Genomic DNA, 15,768 nt, shown 5'->3' on the forward strand with positions numbered 1-15,768 from the left:
TTGCGCTTTAATATCGTCATTTTCTGTTAAACAGTTTCTCTATTTATTTTTTTTTCCCAGCACAATTCTAATTTGTTTACTTAGTTGGGGTATACGTAATCTTGTTTACATTTACTTGGAGCTAATTTATTATCCAAGAATATTTCACTTGCCGTCATAACCTTGTGTAAGATAGTATAACACCCATCATTCGTTATTATATATATTTGATCTCTAGTTATTTGTCGGTGGTAAGAAATTCCCGAATTATTCTTGACATTTCCAAGCCTCATCACTTTGAAAAGTGTAAACATAAAAATCGTATATATATATATGTATATATATAAATCATACACGAACAAATCAAGAACAAAATAAAACACCAACAACAAACAAATTACTATATTTATTGTAACTAAAACGATTATTATATTTTTTTTTTTCTAGATAACTTTTTATTACTCCACAACACAATCGTTCTTTTTAAAGCTTCATAATGGCGTCGTCCAATTCAACAACTGGTACTTCGACCCAACAAGTATTAACAGCATTAGTCTCTAATGGTGTTATCTTTGGTGTCTTTTTATCTGCATTTTTATTATTGCGTTTAAAATTGAAAAGAATTTATGAACCAAAATCTTCATTCAATTTAATTCCTGACGAAAAAAAGCCAGAACCTTTACCAAGTGGTCCATATCAATGGTTTTTACCGTTATTAAAAAAATCTGATTCTTTTATAATCCAACAAGCTGGGTTAGATGGTTATTTCTTCTTAAGATATTTGGGATTGATTTGCATTTATTGTGGATTTTCCATGCTATATCTTTTCCCCATTCTATTACCTGTCAACGTAGTTCATGGTAGAAATGAATCTGGGTTAAACAAATTAGCATATCAAAATGTTTTAACTCCAGCTCGTTATTATGCTCATATATTTTGTGGTTGGGTTTTCTTTTGGCTATTCCTTTATGTCGTTTATAGAGAATTATATTATTATAATTCTTTACGTCAAGCTGTTTTATCTTCACCACGTTATGCTAAAAAATTATCAAGCAGAACTGTTTTATTCCAATGTGTACCTGAGCAATATTTGAGTGAAAGAGAATTCCCCAAATTATTCGATGGTGTTAAAAGAGTATGGATTGCCAGATCTGGTAAAGAAATTGAAAATAAGGTGAAAGAAAGAGAAGATTTAGCCAATAACTTGGAAAATTCCATGATTTCTTTAATTAAATCTGCTCAATCTGAAATTAATAAACAAAAGAAAAAAGATCCTACATTAAATGTTTCAAATGATATTAGTGACTACGTTCCTTTTAATAAAAGACCAAAACATAGATTGAAGTTTTTAATTGGTAAAAAAGTGGATACCCTTGATTATGTTAAAGAACAATTACCAACTTTAAATGAAGAAATTCAAGAAATGCAAGCAAACCATATGGATATTAAACCTTATAATTCTGTCTTTGTGGAATTCGAATCTCAATTCCAAGCTCAAATTGCCGCTCAGATTATTCCACATCATGCACCTTTATCTCTTAATCCTTCTTATGTAGGTATTGAACCTTCTCAAGTTAAATGGATTAATATGCGTTTATTCCCATATGAAAGATTATTAAGAAAATTTGGTGCTATCGTATTCATCATTGCTTTAGTCATTTTATGGGCTTTCCCAGTTGCTTTTGTTGGTATGATTTCCAACATTACTTATTTAACCAACAAATTACATTGGTTGAAATTTATTTATAACTTACCAGATGTATTATTAGGCCTTCTAACATCCTTAGCTCCAACCGTAGCTTTAGCAATATTAATGAGTTTCTTACCAAAAATTATTAGAGCAATGGCAATTATTCAAGGTGCGCCATCTTCACAAGCAGTAGAATACTTCACTCAACAAGCTTATTTCGCTTTCCAAGTCATTCAAGTTTTCTTAGTTACTACTATAGTTTCCTCAGCTACTTCGGTAGTTACTCAAATTGTACAAGAACCAACAAGTGCTATGAGTTTGTTGGCTAGTAATTTGCCCAAATCTTCCAATTTCTATATTGCTTATATTATTTTACAAGGTATGTCTGTGTCTTCTGGTGCATTATTACAATTAGTGCCATTGATTATGTTTTATGCATTAGGTTTATTATTAGATAAAACACCAAGAAAGAAATGGAATAGATTCTCAAATTTATCTTCTTTAGACTGGGGTACTACTTTCCCTGTTTACACCAATTTAGCTGTCATTACATTCTCTTACGCAATTATTTGTCCAATTATTTTACTTTTCGCATTCTGTGGGTTCTTCTTATTATATGTGGCATATTTATACAATTTAACTTATGTCATGGAGGAAGCTCCAGATGGAAGAGGTATTTATTACCCAAGAGCTTTATTCCAAACTTTAGTAGGTGTTTATATTGGTCAAGTCTGTCTATTAGGTTTATTTGCAGTTGGTAAAGGTTGGGGTCCAATTGTGTTACAAGTGATCGGTATTGTCGTCACAGTTATATTACACATGTTTTTAAATGTCTCCTTTGATCATTTAATTAAATATGTCCCGGTCGATACCATGAGACCATTAGATGGTAAAACTGACACTCCTTCTTTTAAAAACTTATACACTAAGGTTACCAAGGAAGGTACTTTGATGGAAGATGAAAATGTTAAAGTATTACCACCTTATCAAATTAGAAAATATCATACCGCAAATAATGCTAAAAAAAATAGTTTCGAACAAAATACCATTAGTATCTTCAGTGAAAATACTTTTGAACTTCAGAATGAAGTCTCTACAAAATTAGCAGAAGAATCTAAAAATAATATTTTATCTATCCCTCTATTGGCGGATGCAGATGAAACCATTATTCCATTTGTTCCATTTTGGAAAAGATTTATCTTACCCCATATTTTCTCCTCATACAAAGCTGTCAGAAGGAGAGTGCCTACAATTTATGGATTAACAGATCCTTCAGAACTTGTGGACGAAGATGACATTGCACATGCTTATGATTATCCATCCGTTAGTGCTAAATGCCCATATTTGTGGATTCCAAGGGACGAATACGGATTTTCCAAAACATTAATAGCACAATTCAATGGTATTATTGATATTTCAGATGAAGGTGCTACAATTGATCCTAAAAACAAGATTACTTGGACTGAAAATCCACCTACTTACAACGTTGACCATGATCCATTTGCTGATTTTAATATGATTGAAGAAATGAGTGATGAATCAAACTAATTTTTTGAAAATCATTAAAAACAGTAAGCCATTATCTATTTTACATTCGGACTTTTCCTATCATCCTTTTCATTGCATACTAGATTTTTCCTTCATATTAACTTTTATCGTTCATTTCTTATTCAATTCTCTCACTTTGTTTTATTTTTTGCACTTTATAATCGCTACCTTTTTCTTATTTCTGTAGTTTGTACTATATTTTATAAAACCATTTTTTTTTCGTATTAATACCTTTCTAAAAAAACTTTCATCTTTAAACCAAAATTACACTACAAATGGTCTTCATACGTTCCATATATATTATTACTCTTTATCCTTTACCATTTATATTGATTATTTACCCGGATATATATGTATATATATGTATTTTTTAATTTCATTTTTAATTTTTTTTCTTTTTGATTTTCTATACAGGAATCTACATTACAGATGTCCCATTTAGTTATGCGCTACTTTCATAGAGCGAATATTTCAAAACTTTTTGATGAACTAGAACTATTAAAAAGAGCATCAAAATAAAATTTTAAATAGACAAAGTTTATCAATTGAAGGCTAAAATAAGGTTTGAAAACGAGTATTTATTCCTCTTATTTCTTTATTTCCCATTATCTCGTGAAGTGATTGAAATTTCTATAAATATACGTTATTTTCCTATCACTAAAACCACTGAACTTTAACCTGGAGAAGATCTACAAAGAATAATTGGACCTAATACTTACAAGCTTTTTCTGATTCTAATATGCTTTCATTCTGTGATATTGAAAACCATCTTAACTCATATGATGATCAACAAAATGATAATAAATTAATTTTTTCAGAGATATTAAGTTGTTTAAATGAAAACAAACAATTACTTCTAAATCCATCAATCTTTAATGATTATAATCACTCAAAATCGACAACTACAAACCCTAAAACTCTTAACCTAAGAGGCTCCACCTATACCATTGCTGAGGATGATTTCCAAACGGCTCTCATGCTAAACAAATATTCTAATCTAAGTCTTAATGAATCTCTCCGAGTTCTAAGTTTAAGATCTGTTAAAATTAGAGACACAAAAATATTATCCTTAGCATCTTATATCTATAATGAAAGAAATTCTGTTTGGAACTCGATCTTACTTTTATTGACTGAAACATCTTATCCTTTAATTGAAAAACAATACGTGGAATATTTTGACTCTGTGAATTTAGAATTTACCAAAAATATCGTGAAATATTTACAAGAGTTGATGAATAATTATTTAGGCGTTGAATATACTACTTCTGAAAGAGTTACAAGAAAGGATTTTGAGAAACTCAAAGCATTGAGAAAATCAAACGATTTAATTACCATCACGTTATTATTAAAACTGTTAACAATTCTATATTTGCGTTCTAACCTACCTATTGAACAAACTTTGGATTGGGTGACTTTTTTAGAATCGTTGAAATTGTTTTACAATACCTTATACATGGAAAATAATAAATTTGATGCTAAAGTAATTTCAACTATCAAATCACTAGTGTCAATTAATGGTCTAATTGTATTAGGTTTAGATACCACTACTTTTTCTATTAAACCAGATATTCCATATTTTACTGATTCTTCCTCTTTTAAGCAATTACAAATGCTTCTAGTTAACTCAGATGATCCCTTATTGTTATATATGTGGTCCTTCATACTATTTACCAAGAGCTGCTTATTAGAGGAAACCCCTGAAACTGAATTTCAATTTATTAAAGATGTATTTGATGATATTCCAATCTCTAATTTAACAACTCAATTTGCTACAAAAGCCGAATCTTTAAATATATTTCAAACATTAAGGAATGTTACCAAAGCAATTACATCTAACTCAGTTTATTCCACTATATTATGCTCATATTTAAGTTTAGCTTTAAACTTTATTCCAATAAATATAGAAATGTCTGAAATTATCCGCGATGTACTATTAAGAACTCCAATTGAGTTTGTTGAGAAATTTTTAATTTCACCATCATTTGATAAGAAAGTTAAAATATTGACAGGTAAATTACCACTTGTCACTGAGGCATTAATACCACTAATAAACATTTCTAGTGTTCATCCAGAGTTTGCCGACTTTCAATGGAATAGTATCAATACATATATGGTTGAACTAAAACTTGGAGAACTTAATTATGACCTGGTTGATGATGATAACACATCAATGTCTTCAGATTATATCGTATTAAAGACCGAATTACTAGTCACTCCACCTTTTGAAACCGATGAGAATTGTAAATTACCACTCCCTGCTGGTACCAAAGGTAAAATTATTCCAATTGTAAACTCAACTGAAGATGATGTTATTATATTTTCATTTCAATATAATGGTTGGTCTATGATAGGCCGCATTTTACAAAATATATGCGTATCTTATGTCGAGAAAAATACTGATCTATCTGAATTGGAAGAAAAGATTCTATGCTCTATTGTTCAATTGATTAGCACCATTGGATCTTCTTACATTTCGAAGGAGAAATATGAGGATATTGTGGAACAACTTTCTTCGTTCGTTTCCCAAAATGACATTTTTACTATATTTTTTAGAATTTTCGAACATTCTTTACAAAAGAGAAAGTATTCCTTACTTACAATTTTTATGCATAGTTTACCAATTCTATTTACACATTCTCCAAGCATTATTTGGTCTTACTTAACTAGTTCTGAATTATTAGATAGACACGGGAAGAATGGTATGGTAACCTCAATCTTAGGATCATTAGAAATCCCAACCGGTGATTATGAATTTACCATTGTACTATCCAAATTGGCAGATAAATTGGTTCAAAATTCATTAATGCTGAATTCTGACTATTCAGTTAGAGCCAAACAGGATGTAATTTATAAGTTAACTTTACATTTACTTCATGTATATGAAAGCTATCAATTTTGGATTTATTCAGACCGACAACAAAGATATGATCTTGGCTATTACTTAACTTCATTTTTTTCTCAAATGGTTCATCATGTTTATGGTATTGATTCTGAGTCAAAGTTAAAAGATAAATTTACCAGTGTAATCTCTGAAGCTAGTGAACGTATTGTGGAAACATTTTTGAACGCTCAATCTCCAGATGTACAAGCTGCAAGAACTCTAAGCACTGTTATATTATCATCCAACTCTGATTTGAATAGCGCAGCAAATTATCAATCATTAAGTCAAACTTTTAAGAAAGTCATATATCTGTCCTATAAGTTTTCGAATCTTTTAATTGCGGTTAGAGGTTCATTACATTATCCACCAAGTACTTTTGAAAAAATATTATTCATCAAATCTCCAGAATTGGTAGAATTATATAATAAAAACTCTGCATTAAAAGCTAATGTTATTCAATTATTTGACTCACTAGTTGGAATTCCATGGACGGATAATTATCCATTTTTATTATCATATCTAGGGAAAGATCATTCAAAATTATTCCTAAATGCTATTTCATTAGATTTGAAATCTAAAATCACAAGCCATAGATTATTAAAGAATATTTACTCATTTTTTAGTACGCTTATGGGTAGTAAACAAGATGGGCTAGCAATCTTATTCCTTACTGGATCAATAGCTGAAGAGAAAGAAAAGAAGGAAAAAATTGGTGACTCTATTTTAGATATTTTAAAACAGAATGCTCTAAAATTAGATGTACTACCAGATAGTTTAGGTTGTGCGTTGCTTGATGCTATTGCATACTCATTAAACACATGGACTAAAACTAAAAATTCAAACATCGATTCTCAGTTTATTGACGTACTCTTAAAGAAGTTGAAAAAATTTCAATCAGATACAGATAAAAGATATGAATCTATTGAAGATACTTTAGTTTTGAGTAAGAAATACGAGCTCACCTCAAAGATTGTTGAAATTTTTGCTTTGTACTTGTTCTCTTCTCATGATAATATTCCAAATTTACTCCAATTCTTTGAACAACCTGCTCTAGTAAGCTATATCAAACACGCTTTCACTATTAATGATTATGATAATAAACTCCAAGAGAATATATCTTCTGAATTTCAAGGAATATGGCCTCATTTAAGATTATCTATGTTTAGTGTTGCACCATTACTCAGAAAGATTATCGATAATGAACACACTACCTTTGACTTAGAATTTATGGATAGACTACTGGCGAACGATCCAAGATGGAAAGGAACTAACACAGTGGGGTTTAGAGAAAAAGTATTAAAAGCAACATCCAACTTTCAATGTACTCTTCATCAAATTAGTACCGCAAAAGCTTGGGGCGCATTATTAACTTCATATATTAAAAAGTCCCCCAAAAAATTAAACATTTCTTTCCTAACTATTGCTTCATGCTTACTACAATGTAATATTGATATGCTAGATAGATCTGCTATAATGACACAAGTGTATTGTGAAAGACTTGAATTGTGCTTTTTTATTTTATATGTAATTCACAATGATGGCACAATGATTCCAGAGGGTGAATTAATTGCCATCTTTTCCCAATTAATAATTATACTAAAATCGAACAGCTCTCTCTACTTGAGTAATATTGCAGACTCTAATAATAATAATTCATACAGACCAATATTTCGTTCTATGCTAATAATATTAAAAATGGCTAATGCATCGAAGACTTTCCTTGAAAATGCTTCTGATGATTTATTAGAATTCTTTGAATTATCATTTTGTAAAGGTACACATTTAATTTTCTCAGCTATTTTATCTGACATAAACGTTTTAAATTCAGACGGCGAGAGTGGCACTATTTTTAATATGGCCGAAAGATTTCAAGATTTATTTACGTTATTATCAATATTCACACATATTAACAAATTCAAGCCAACAAATGACTTTAGCATTGTTTTAGCATCATCATTAAACGAGGTTGGTACTTTGAAAGTAATATTAAATATGTACTCTAGTGCACATTTATTCAAATTAAACAATGACATTATTCTTGGCCCTCTTATTTTAAGCTTTATCACTGAACTGTGCACAATGAAACCAATCGCAGAAAAATTTATTACAAATGGACTCTTTGCCGTATTATTAGAAAGCCCGCTATCAATTATGATTCAACAAGGTAATATTAAGCCAGAATTATATCCTTCACTACATAACATTTGGAGAAATGGCTTATTACCTATTTGCTTAATCTTACTTTCTGAATTCGGTTCACAAATGCTATCAGATTGTTGTTTATTCGTATCTTACTTTTCTAAACAAATTAAATCTACTATATCAATATGGTCTGATTCTAATTTAAGAATATCTAATCCTCTAATTGTTGAAACTTCGCAATTAATTTTACTACAAAAGATATTTGAAAGTTTAGATTACAAGAACTTCTTATCTAAAGCAAGTGCTGGCCATAGCAGCAAAGAAACTAATATTGAATTAATAACTGGCTTAGATTCTTCTTTCGATAGAAAATTATTGAACTCTGAGCTAAATAGATTATTAATTCATCCTAAATATTTGAATTCTCGAATAATTGCCAGTAATTTAGAAGAACAGTACTCATTAGATGATGAAAGTTTAAGAGTCGGGTTTGTCAAGGATGTTATTCAAAAAATAAAAGCTTTACAGGAATCTTTAAACTAAAAGCATACTGATTTTAATGAACAGGCGGTACTATTATTATATTAAATTAGATATATATTACGTATTTAATTAAATTAAAATGTATATTAGATTAAATATCTTTTTGAATATTTAATGAAGGGGATTTAAGAAAGTGCGTTACATTAAAGAAACATCAGCATTAAATGAGAAGTTATTTTCCTAAGAACATTTTCCTAAAATCCTCGTTTGTCATAGTACCTTTTTCTTCAGAAGTTACTCTTTGAAGATTAACTGACGTTGTCGAAGTATCTATGTCTTTGAGATTGTTAGAAATTGGCGTTTTATTGGTGTGGTGGTCTTTGTTTGAATTCTTCAGATCGTGAATAGTTCCACAATGGATAACGTTATTTTGAAAACGTTGGCCATTTAATCCCATCATAAGTTTTGCAGCTATAGTTTCTGATTTGCATACGATTAAACAGCCACTATAATCAGTCACTAAATATACCTTGTCAAGATCATCCTGTGACACAGTTGGAATGATCTTTAAAACAAATGCAGTGATTTTTTCTTTAGATATCTTATCTGATATAATAGGATGCAATGAGACTGTCCGTGATATTTTATCACTATGTCGAGCAGATAATAAACTTTTTATTTCTTGTCTCTCTAGATAAGGTTTTTGTTCTGCTATTGTTATTGATATTGGATTAGATCCAACTTTAAGGTATGAATTATTTAATTTAATTGCTTTTTCTGCGCTTTCAGCATTGAGAAATATGATAAATGCAAAACTATTTGATTTATTATTAGGAGATATTATTCGAATATTTTGAATTTCTCCACAGACTAGAAAGTAAGTTTTCAAAATTTCTTCTGTTGCTAATTCATTATCAATATTTCTGACAAGGATTTCTCTTTTCTCTTTAATTGCAGAATCAGATCTCTCTTGTTTCATTGCAGGATTTGATAATTTGGCCACTAATTTATATCCATGAATATTTTTATCATTGAATCTACTAACTGCTAGTAAAGCTTCCTTATTAGAGCAAACATCAACGTAGCAAAACCGTCTCTTTGAATTGAAGCGTAATGAGGGGAATCTTATACTTAATGGAAGAATATTATTTTCTTTAAAGATGCTTCTGATATCGGATACTTCAAAGGTGGGTGGAAAATTGGTTATCCAAATAGTTGAATCCACTAATGGTTTCACAATGATTTCATTTTGTCCAATTTTCTTAAAAGTTTTTGTTTGGGCAATAAGGACATCGTTATAGCTTTCAAACTCAAGTCTTGCAATTTTAGATGAATTATCTAACGTAGCAACAAGATCAATATGAATAATATTTCCACAATCATGGAAAATATTACGAGTCTTTTGTTGGTTATAACTTTTTGGCAGATTAGTTACAATAATTGTGGAAACTTCTCTGTTTCTAGATTGAGAATGATGATGTGAATTAAATTTTTTGGTAGAAGTAAATCCTGTTTCATTTTCTAATTCACGCTTTCTAATATCTTGGGACATTTATGAATAAAAGTTGTTAATTGTTATATAAAATTAGTGCTCATCTTGTAAAATATTAGTTATTTATGTATACATATTTGAAACCTTTTTCTGATATTAATATTGCCATCATTTTTCTACTTTTGTCTGTTTCCTAAACGGATCTTTTTTTCAATGAAAAGCGATGAGACTTTTAAAAAAAAAAAAATTATTCAATCATTTCTCTTTATTAATTATATAATTCAAAGTAATTAAAACTTTGAATAAGGTATAAATAAGCAGCTTTATTACTGAATATTCTAGTATACAATGGTAACATCATTAGGAAGAATGGATAGCAAAGAGTACTTGGTTTCCTACGGCTGGAAAGAGGGAGAAGCACTACGAGATGGCGGTTTAAAGAAACCTATTCTTGTAAAACATAAGAGAGACAAAAAGGGATTAGGCAATTCTCCAGGTAATGATGATAGTGAAGCTTGGTGGGAGCGTTTATTTGATGGTCAACTTAAATCATTGGATGTTAGCGTTAGTGGGAGTTCGTCAAGCAGTTCTATTTCTTTCAAGCAAGACTCTCCAGTAGCCACTGCAGTCTCTCGCCAAAGTTCCCCATTATACTCCTGGTTTGTAAAAGGTGAAGGCCTCAAAGGCACAATTGGACAGAAGATTACAGATGAAGAACCTAAAGTTATTTCTATAAGCAAAAAGAGAAAGAGAGACGATGATACTTCACATAACTCTAGGTCTAAAAAAAGCAAAAAAGATAAATCAAAAGAGAAATCTAAAAAAGATAAGAAAGAAAAGAAAGTCAAGAAGGCTAAGAAAGATAAAAAAGATAAGAAAGAAAAGAAAGAGAAGAAACATAAAATAGAGAAGAAAGAAAAGATGGATAAAAAGTGCAAAAAGGAAAAAATAACCAAGATAGTTGAAAAGAGAGAAAAATAATTCATACAATCACATTTAAGTCTCATAAATTCTCATAGCTCTCTAATACATTCTTAGACAAAAGCATCCTATAGTACGTTGGTAATAAATATATGTAATTATGTAATTACCACGCTACAGTAACTGTATTCTAATTTGAACTGCATTAAGATATCGTTTTTCTTTACTGTCACTATAGCAACGTCTGATTTTTTTTTTCAAAAAATTCTTAATTGTGACACAGCGTGTTCGATTCTTAAACGGAATATTTTTATTTTTATTTTTTTTTATTTTCATTAATATTTACCAAACAAATAGATACATTGTGAAAACAGAATTTGATCTATGTATACAAAAGAATCAAGATTTTAAAATAGTCAAGGGGAATTTTGGGGATAGAAATTCTAATTATAGGAATATTCAAGTAACCTATATTCAACAAACTCTATACATTACCTCTAGCCCTTTGAAATTGCATAATGCACTGAAATGAACCAACTATACCTTTATTTTTTAGGATTTACATGGTTAGTGATTGTCAGACATAATTTTATATTATCATTCTTGGTAGGAGCTGCCCCAATTTTATTAATATTTATATACTTGGCATTATTTTCTTCCTATGATGAAGTTAACATTGTTGTTCCAAAGAGCCTCAATACATTGAATACAAGGATCAAAGATGAGGAAAATCAAAATGTTTCAACTACAATTGAATCGTTAGAGAATCGGGAGAATAATCATTTTCTCGAGGACTATCCAGAAATTTCTAAAGAACTTTGTGATATTATACATTATGTGATTGATGATTATGTCATGAATTGGTTTTATCATTTAAACCCTAGTCAGGATTCTCCTTTTCCCAAAACAGTAGAACTTATTTTGAAGAGCATTGTTGAATCAATCAGTAATAATTTAAAGAATAACGATATGACTGAGTTTTTCATCCTACGCCTGATTCCAATTTTTAATTTGCATTTTAATGCCTATAACACATCGGTAAAGAATATTAAAACAAATCAACAATCTTCAAACATTAATCTAGCTGAAAGAGGCATCTTCCAAAACACTGATTTAGAATTAGCGGTAGAATTTAATAATATTTATAGAATTCATTCTGCATTATCTTTGAGAACTAATAAATTGAAACAAGATATTTTGAATTATTCGAGAACCATATCAGTAAAGCTACTCTCTACTTTATTGGATGATACTGACTTATCTTCACCACTAATTTCATCTTTAATTAGAGAAATTGTAGCCACTTCTCTTTTGAATCCATTACTAAGTAAATATTCCGAACCAGATAATTGGAATGAACTACTTTTGTCTGTTTCAAAAAATATTTTAAAAGAGAGAGATCAAGTGTATGAAATTAAGAAAATATTATCAAAAGAAATCCGAGATGAAAATTTTCACAATGAGGAAGTTAAATCTTTTAGTAATTTAAATGATTTTCCACGGTTATCAATTGATTTCACTGAGAAACAATTCGAGACATTCTTAAAGTGCCTAAATTCTTTAAATACAAAATCTGATTTGAAAGTCTTGCAATTGCAATTGATTCCTTGCTTGCTAAAGATTAATCGTACCCCAGTTCTTACCAAGGACGAACAAATTTTTCAAAAGAGATTAATATTATCCTTAAATTTAATAAAATCAAAACTTTATATTATTGATCCAAAATCTAAAAGAGCATCACTTACTTTAAATTCAACTGCTTCAACTTTGGATGATAGTAGCAGCTCAATAGATACTTTGTTGAAAGAATTCGAATTCATTATCAAAACTATTAGTTTAGACACTATACTTTTGGATAAAAATTGTATTACCTATTTCTTCGAATACTTGAAATCATTACCCACAAATGATGGTGAAATAATTTTAGAGTATTGGCTTACTGTCAAGAAAATTAAAAATCCATTAGAGAATCCATTTTCTGACACTTTTGTTGCTACTCTCTCCAAAGCAGATCTTCTTAATATTTGGGATATAAAAGAAAAATATTTTAATCAAGAAAATAATTTACAAGTAATGAATAAAATTAATCAAGAATTAACTAATAATATTCAATATACAACAACAGATGAAGAACAATTTTGTTCTGATACGGATACTTCTTCTTTAGTGAGAAAAAGTATACTATTGTTACAAATCCAGTCAGAAACAATATTGAATGATAAATATTTTGAAAATTTTAAAAAATCAGATTTCTTCTTGAAAATGGTTTCAAATCCAAATTTCAACTCAAATGAATTGTATTCATTGTTTTTCAAGAATGATAATAAAATATCTCGTTCCAGAACAAGAAAAGACAGATCCAGTTCGTTGGTTGATCAAAAACCTCAAAATGTAAATGCAGTTAAAATTTTTACAAATCCTAACTTAAATGAAGCTCTAGATAATATTTTGCATGAAGATACCAAAAGAGTTCATAAAAAGACTAAATCACCTAATGATTTCTTATTTGGAGAAGATAATCTGTTTAATAATAGCACACCTAAGCTATTTGAAGACGAACGTTCTAAAGTTTACAGTTCTCCGAATATACTTAAGGATAGAAATAAATCAACTCAGAGTGAAATGCTACAAAAGAATAGACCTGTACTAAAAACTAGTAGTTCGGATCCGGAGTTTATTAATATCGTTACTACAAGTCCTATATTAACATCTGTAGATTCAAATTCTGATTCTGATCTTGATGATATGATTGGTAAAAATAGTTCTCAATCTGCATTAAATGCTGATTCAGATGTAGATGATGAAGATATATTTGAAGATAATAAATCTTTAATAAAGCAAACCTCTAAGAATATTAACTTTAAAGAAGAAATTGGTAATTTAACTATATCGATGGATCAAATTGAAAAGGAATTAAATCTTTTGAAACATTTATTATTAAAAGCTGAATTAACAAACAGTAAAGAACAACTACATATTCTACAGAAGTCACAGAGATCACTAACAAGAGAACTAATAAATAAAGATCTCTTAAAACAGCAATATATCGTACAAGAAAATGCAAAGAGTCTATATGGAAAAACTAAGTTATTTATTAGGTCTTATTTTTCAGATGATATTTTTGATGATGGCAATGAAATTGTATATTATCTAATTACAGTAAATTATATTATCAATGGACAATTGAAGACATGGGAAGTAGCTAGAAGATTCAGTGAATTTGTTAAATTAAATTCCCACTTAAAAAGACATTTTAAAAAATTAGTATACCATTTACAAGGTAAAGATGGCTTTCCGAAAAAAGTTCATGTGTCATTAAAATACCACATATCAAAGACTTTATTATACGATGAGAGAAAATCAAAATTAGAAAATTATCTAAGACAATTGCTGATAATTCCAGAAATTTGTGAAGATGATTTTTTGAAGAAATTTTTAACAAATACCGGGAACTTTAGAGATACCTTAAAGACCAATCTCAACAATGTAGAGTCAAACAATAGTGATACTGAAGAAGAACCGCGCTCACCTTCAGAAGCTCCTTCGATGACATCATCTATGAGTAATTTATTATCTGAAAACTCTGCTAGGTCACATTTGTTTTCAGAACCTTTAATTGAAGATACTCCATTAAGAACTACAAGCATTGCAAGCGGCCAAACTGCACCTCTCAGTCCTGGAAATGATGATCATAATTTTACTCAAATAAATTATGATAATTTTGAAGCTCAGTCATATAAAAGTAGATCCTTTATCAAGCCTATTAGTGATTTATTTATTAACATCTTTTCTTTAAACAAGTTTAATTCGGGGTGGCTAAGAGGAAGGGCTGTAGTTGTACTAATTCAACAATTATTTGGGAGCACAACTGAAAAATATATTAGAGATAGTTTTAGAAGATATACTACGGAACAGCATATTGCAGAAGAGCTATATCGTCTGAAAGTTCATTTATGGGGGTTAGATGGTTTAAAAAGGAAAAACAGACAAAAGTCAAGTGAAGTATCTTTAGAAAAGACTAAATTAGAATTACTGAAAAACAGAACTAATAGCAAAAAAATGTTTCAAACCTTAATGATAGAATTATGTGGAAGAGTTGTAGGTGGCCATAGATCTAAAAAGGCCTCCAACCGTATCCATGATATGTTACAAAATTCATACTTAAACGCAAGTTTATTGTTTGAAATATTAGATGCTACCCTTGATGAGTTTATATTTAAGAGTATGTAAAAAAAGTACTATTGAATGATGCATGCATAATATTTGCAAAATTTTATTAAGTTTATACTTTCATGAAACAGGCACCAGAAATACTAGCGTGATATAACCTATAGAAGTATAACAGTAGACTAACAATGGTCGTTATTGATAGTTCACATAAAATTTATGTAAGATAATCTCAGTAAAATAAACTATTATTCTTTTGAAGCAAAACGTCTGAATACAATATTCTTATAGAGAATGAATATTCTTAAGATTGAGAAAATTACGTATTCCAATTCATTGTACAGTAAAATCATCTTTAGTCATACCGAGAAGGTCATCGTAATGTGACTCTTCATGGTTATTATTATGAGTCTTGACATTAAAAAACACTGCAATTTCCTTTTTCAAATTCAACTCATTTGAAAT

The 15,768-nt window shown here is 29.4% G+C and overlaps 5 protein-coding genes across 5 annotated transcripts; 4 read left to right on the forward strand and 1 right to left on the reverse strand.

Moving 5' to 3' along the window:
* Positions 1–475: 475 nt before the first annotated feature.
* RSN1 (Rsn1p) lies at positions 476–3,217 on the forward strand (the record flags this gene model as incomplete). The annotated part of the gene is made up of 1 exon (XM_004178622.1): positions 476–3,217. The coding sequence occupies one exon, from the start codon at positions 476–478 to the stop codon at positions 3,215–3,217; it is 2,742 nt and encodes a 913-aa protein (XP_004178670.1).
* Positions 3,218–3,956: 739 nt separating this feature from the next.
* Positions 3,957–8,783, forward strand: NUP188 (Nup188p; the record flags this gene model as incomplete). Its single annotated transcript, XM_004178623.1, has 1 exon — positions 3,957–8,783. One exon carries the CDS (start codon positions 3,957–3,959, stop codon positions 8,781–8,783), a length of 4,827 nt encoding a protein of 1,608 aa, XP_004178671.1.
* A 172-nt stretch (positions 8,784–8,955) lies between these two features.
* On the reverse strand, positions 8,956–10,275 carry PRP24 (U6 snRNP complex subunit PRP24; the record flags this gene model as incomplete). The annotated part of the gene is made up of 1 exon (XM_004178624.1): positions 8,956–10,275. One exon carries the CDS (start codon positions 10,273–10,275, stop codon positions 8,956–8,958), a length of 1,320 nt encoding a protein of 439 aa, XP_004178672.1.
* A 309-nt stretch (positions 10,276–10,584) lies between these two features.
* On the forward strand, positions 10,585–11,196 carry TMA23 (Tma23p; the record flags this gene model as incomplete). Its single annotated transcript, XM_004178625.1, has 1 exon — positions 10,585–11,196. One exon carries the CDS (start codon positions 10,585–10,587, stop codon positions 11,194–11,196), a length of 612 nt encoding a protein of 203 aa, XP_004178673.1.
* A 468-nt stretch (positions 11,197–11,664) lies between these two features.
* On the forward strand, positions 11,665–15,366 carry MDM1 (Mdm1p; the record flags this gene model as incomplete). Its single annotated transcript, XM_004178626.1, has 1 exon — positions 11,665–15,366. One exon carries the CDS (start codon positions 11,665–11,667, stop codon positions 15,364–15,366), a length of 3,702 nt encoding a protein of 1,233 aa, XP_004178674.1.
* Positions 15,367–15,768: the final 402 nt, after the last annotated feature.

The sequence above is a fragment of the Henningerozyma blattae genome, chromosome 2, assembly GCF_000315915.1.
Source record: "Henningerozyma blattae CBS 6284 chromosome 2, complete genome".
Lineage (NCBI taxonomy): Eukaryota > Fungi > Ascomycota > Saccharomycetes > Saccharomycetales > Saccharomycetaceae > Henningerozyma > Henningerozyma blattae.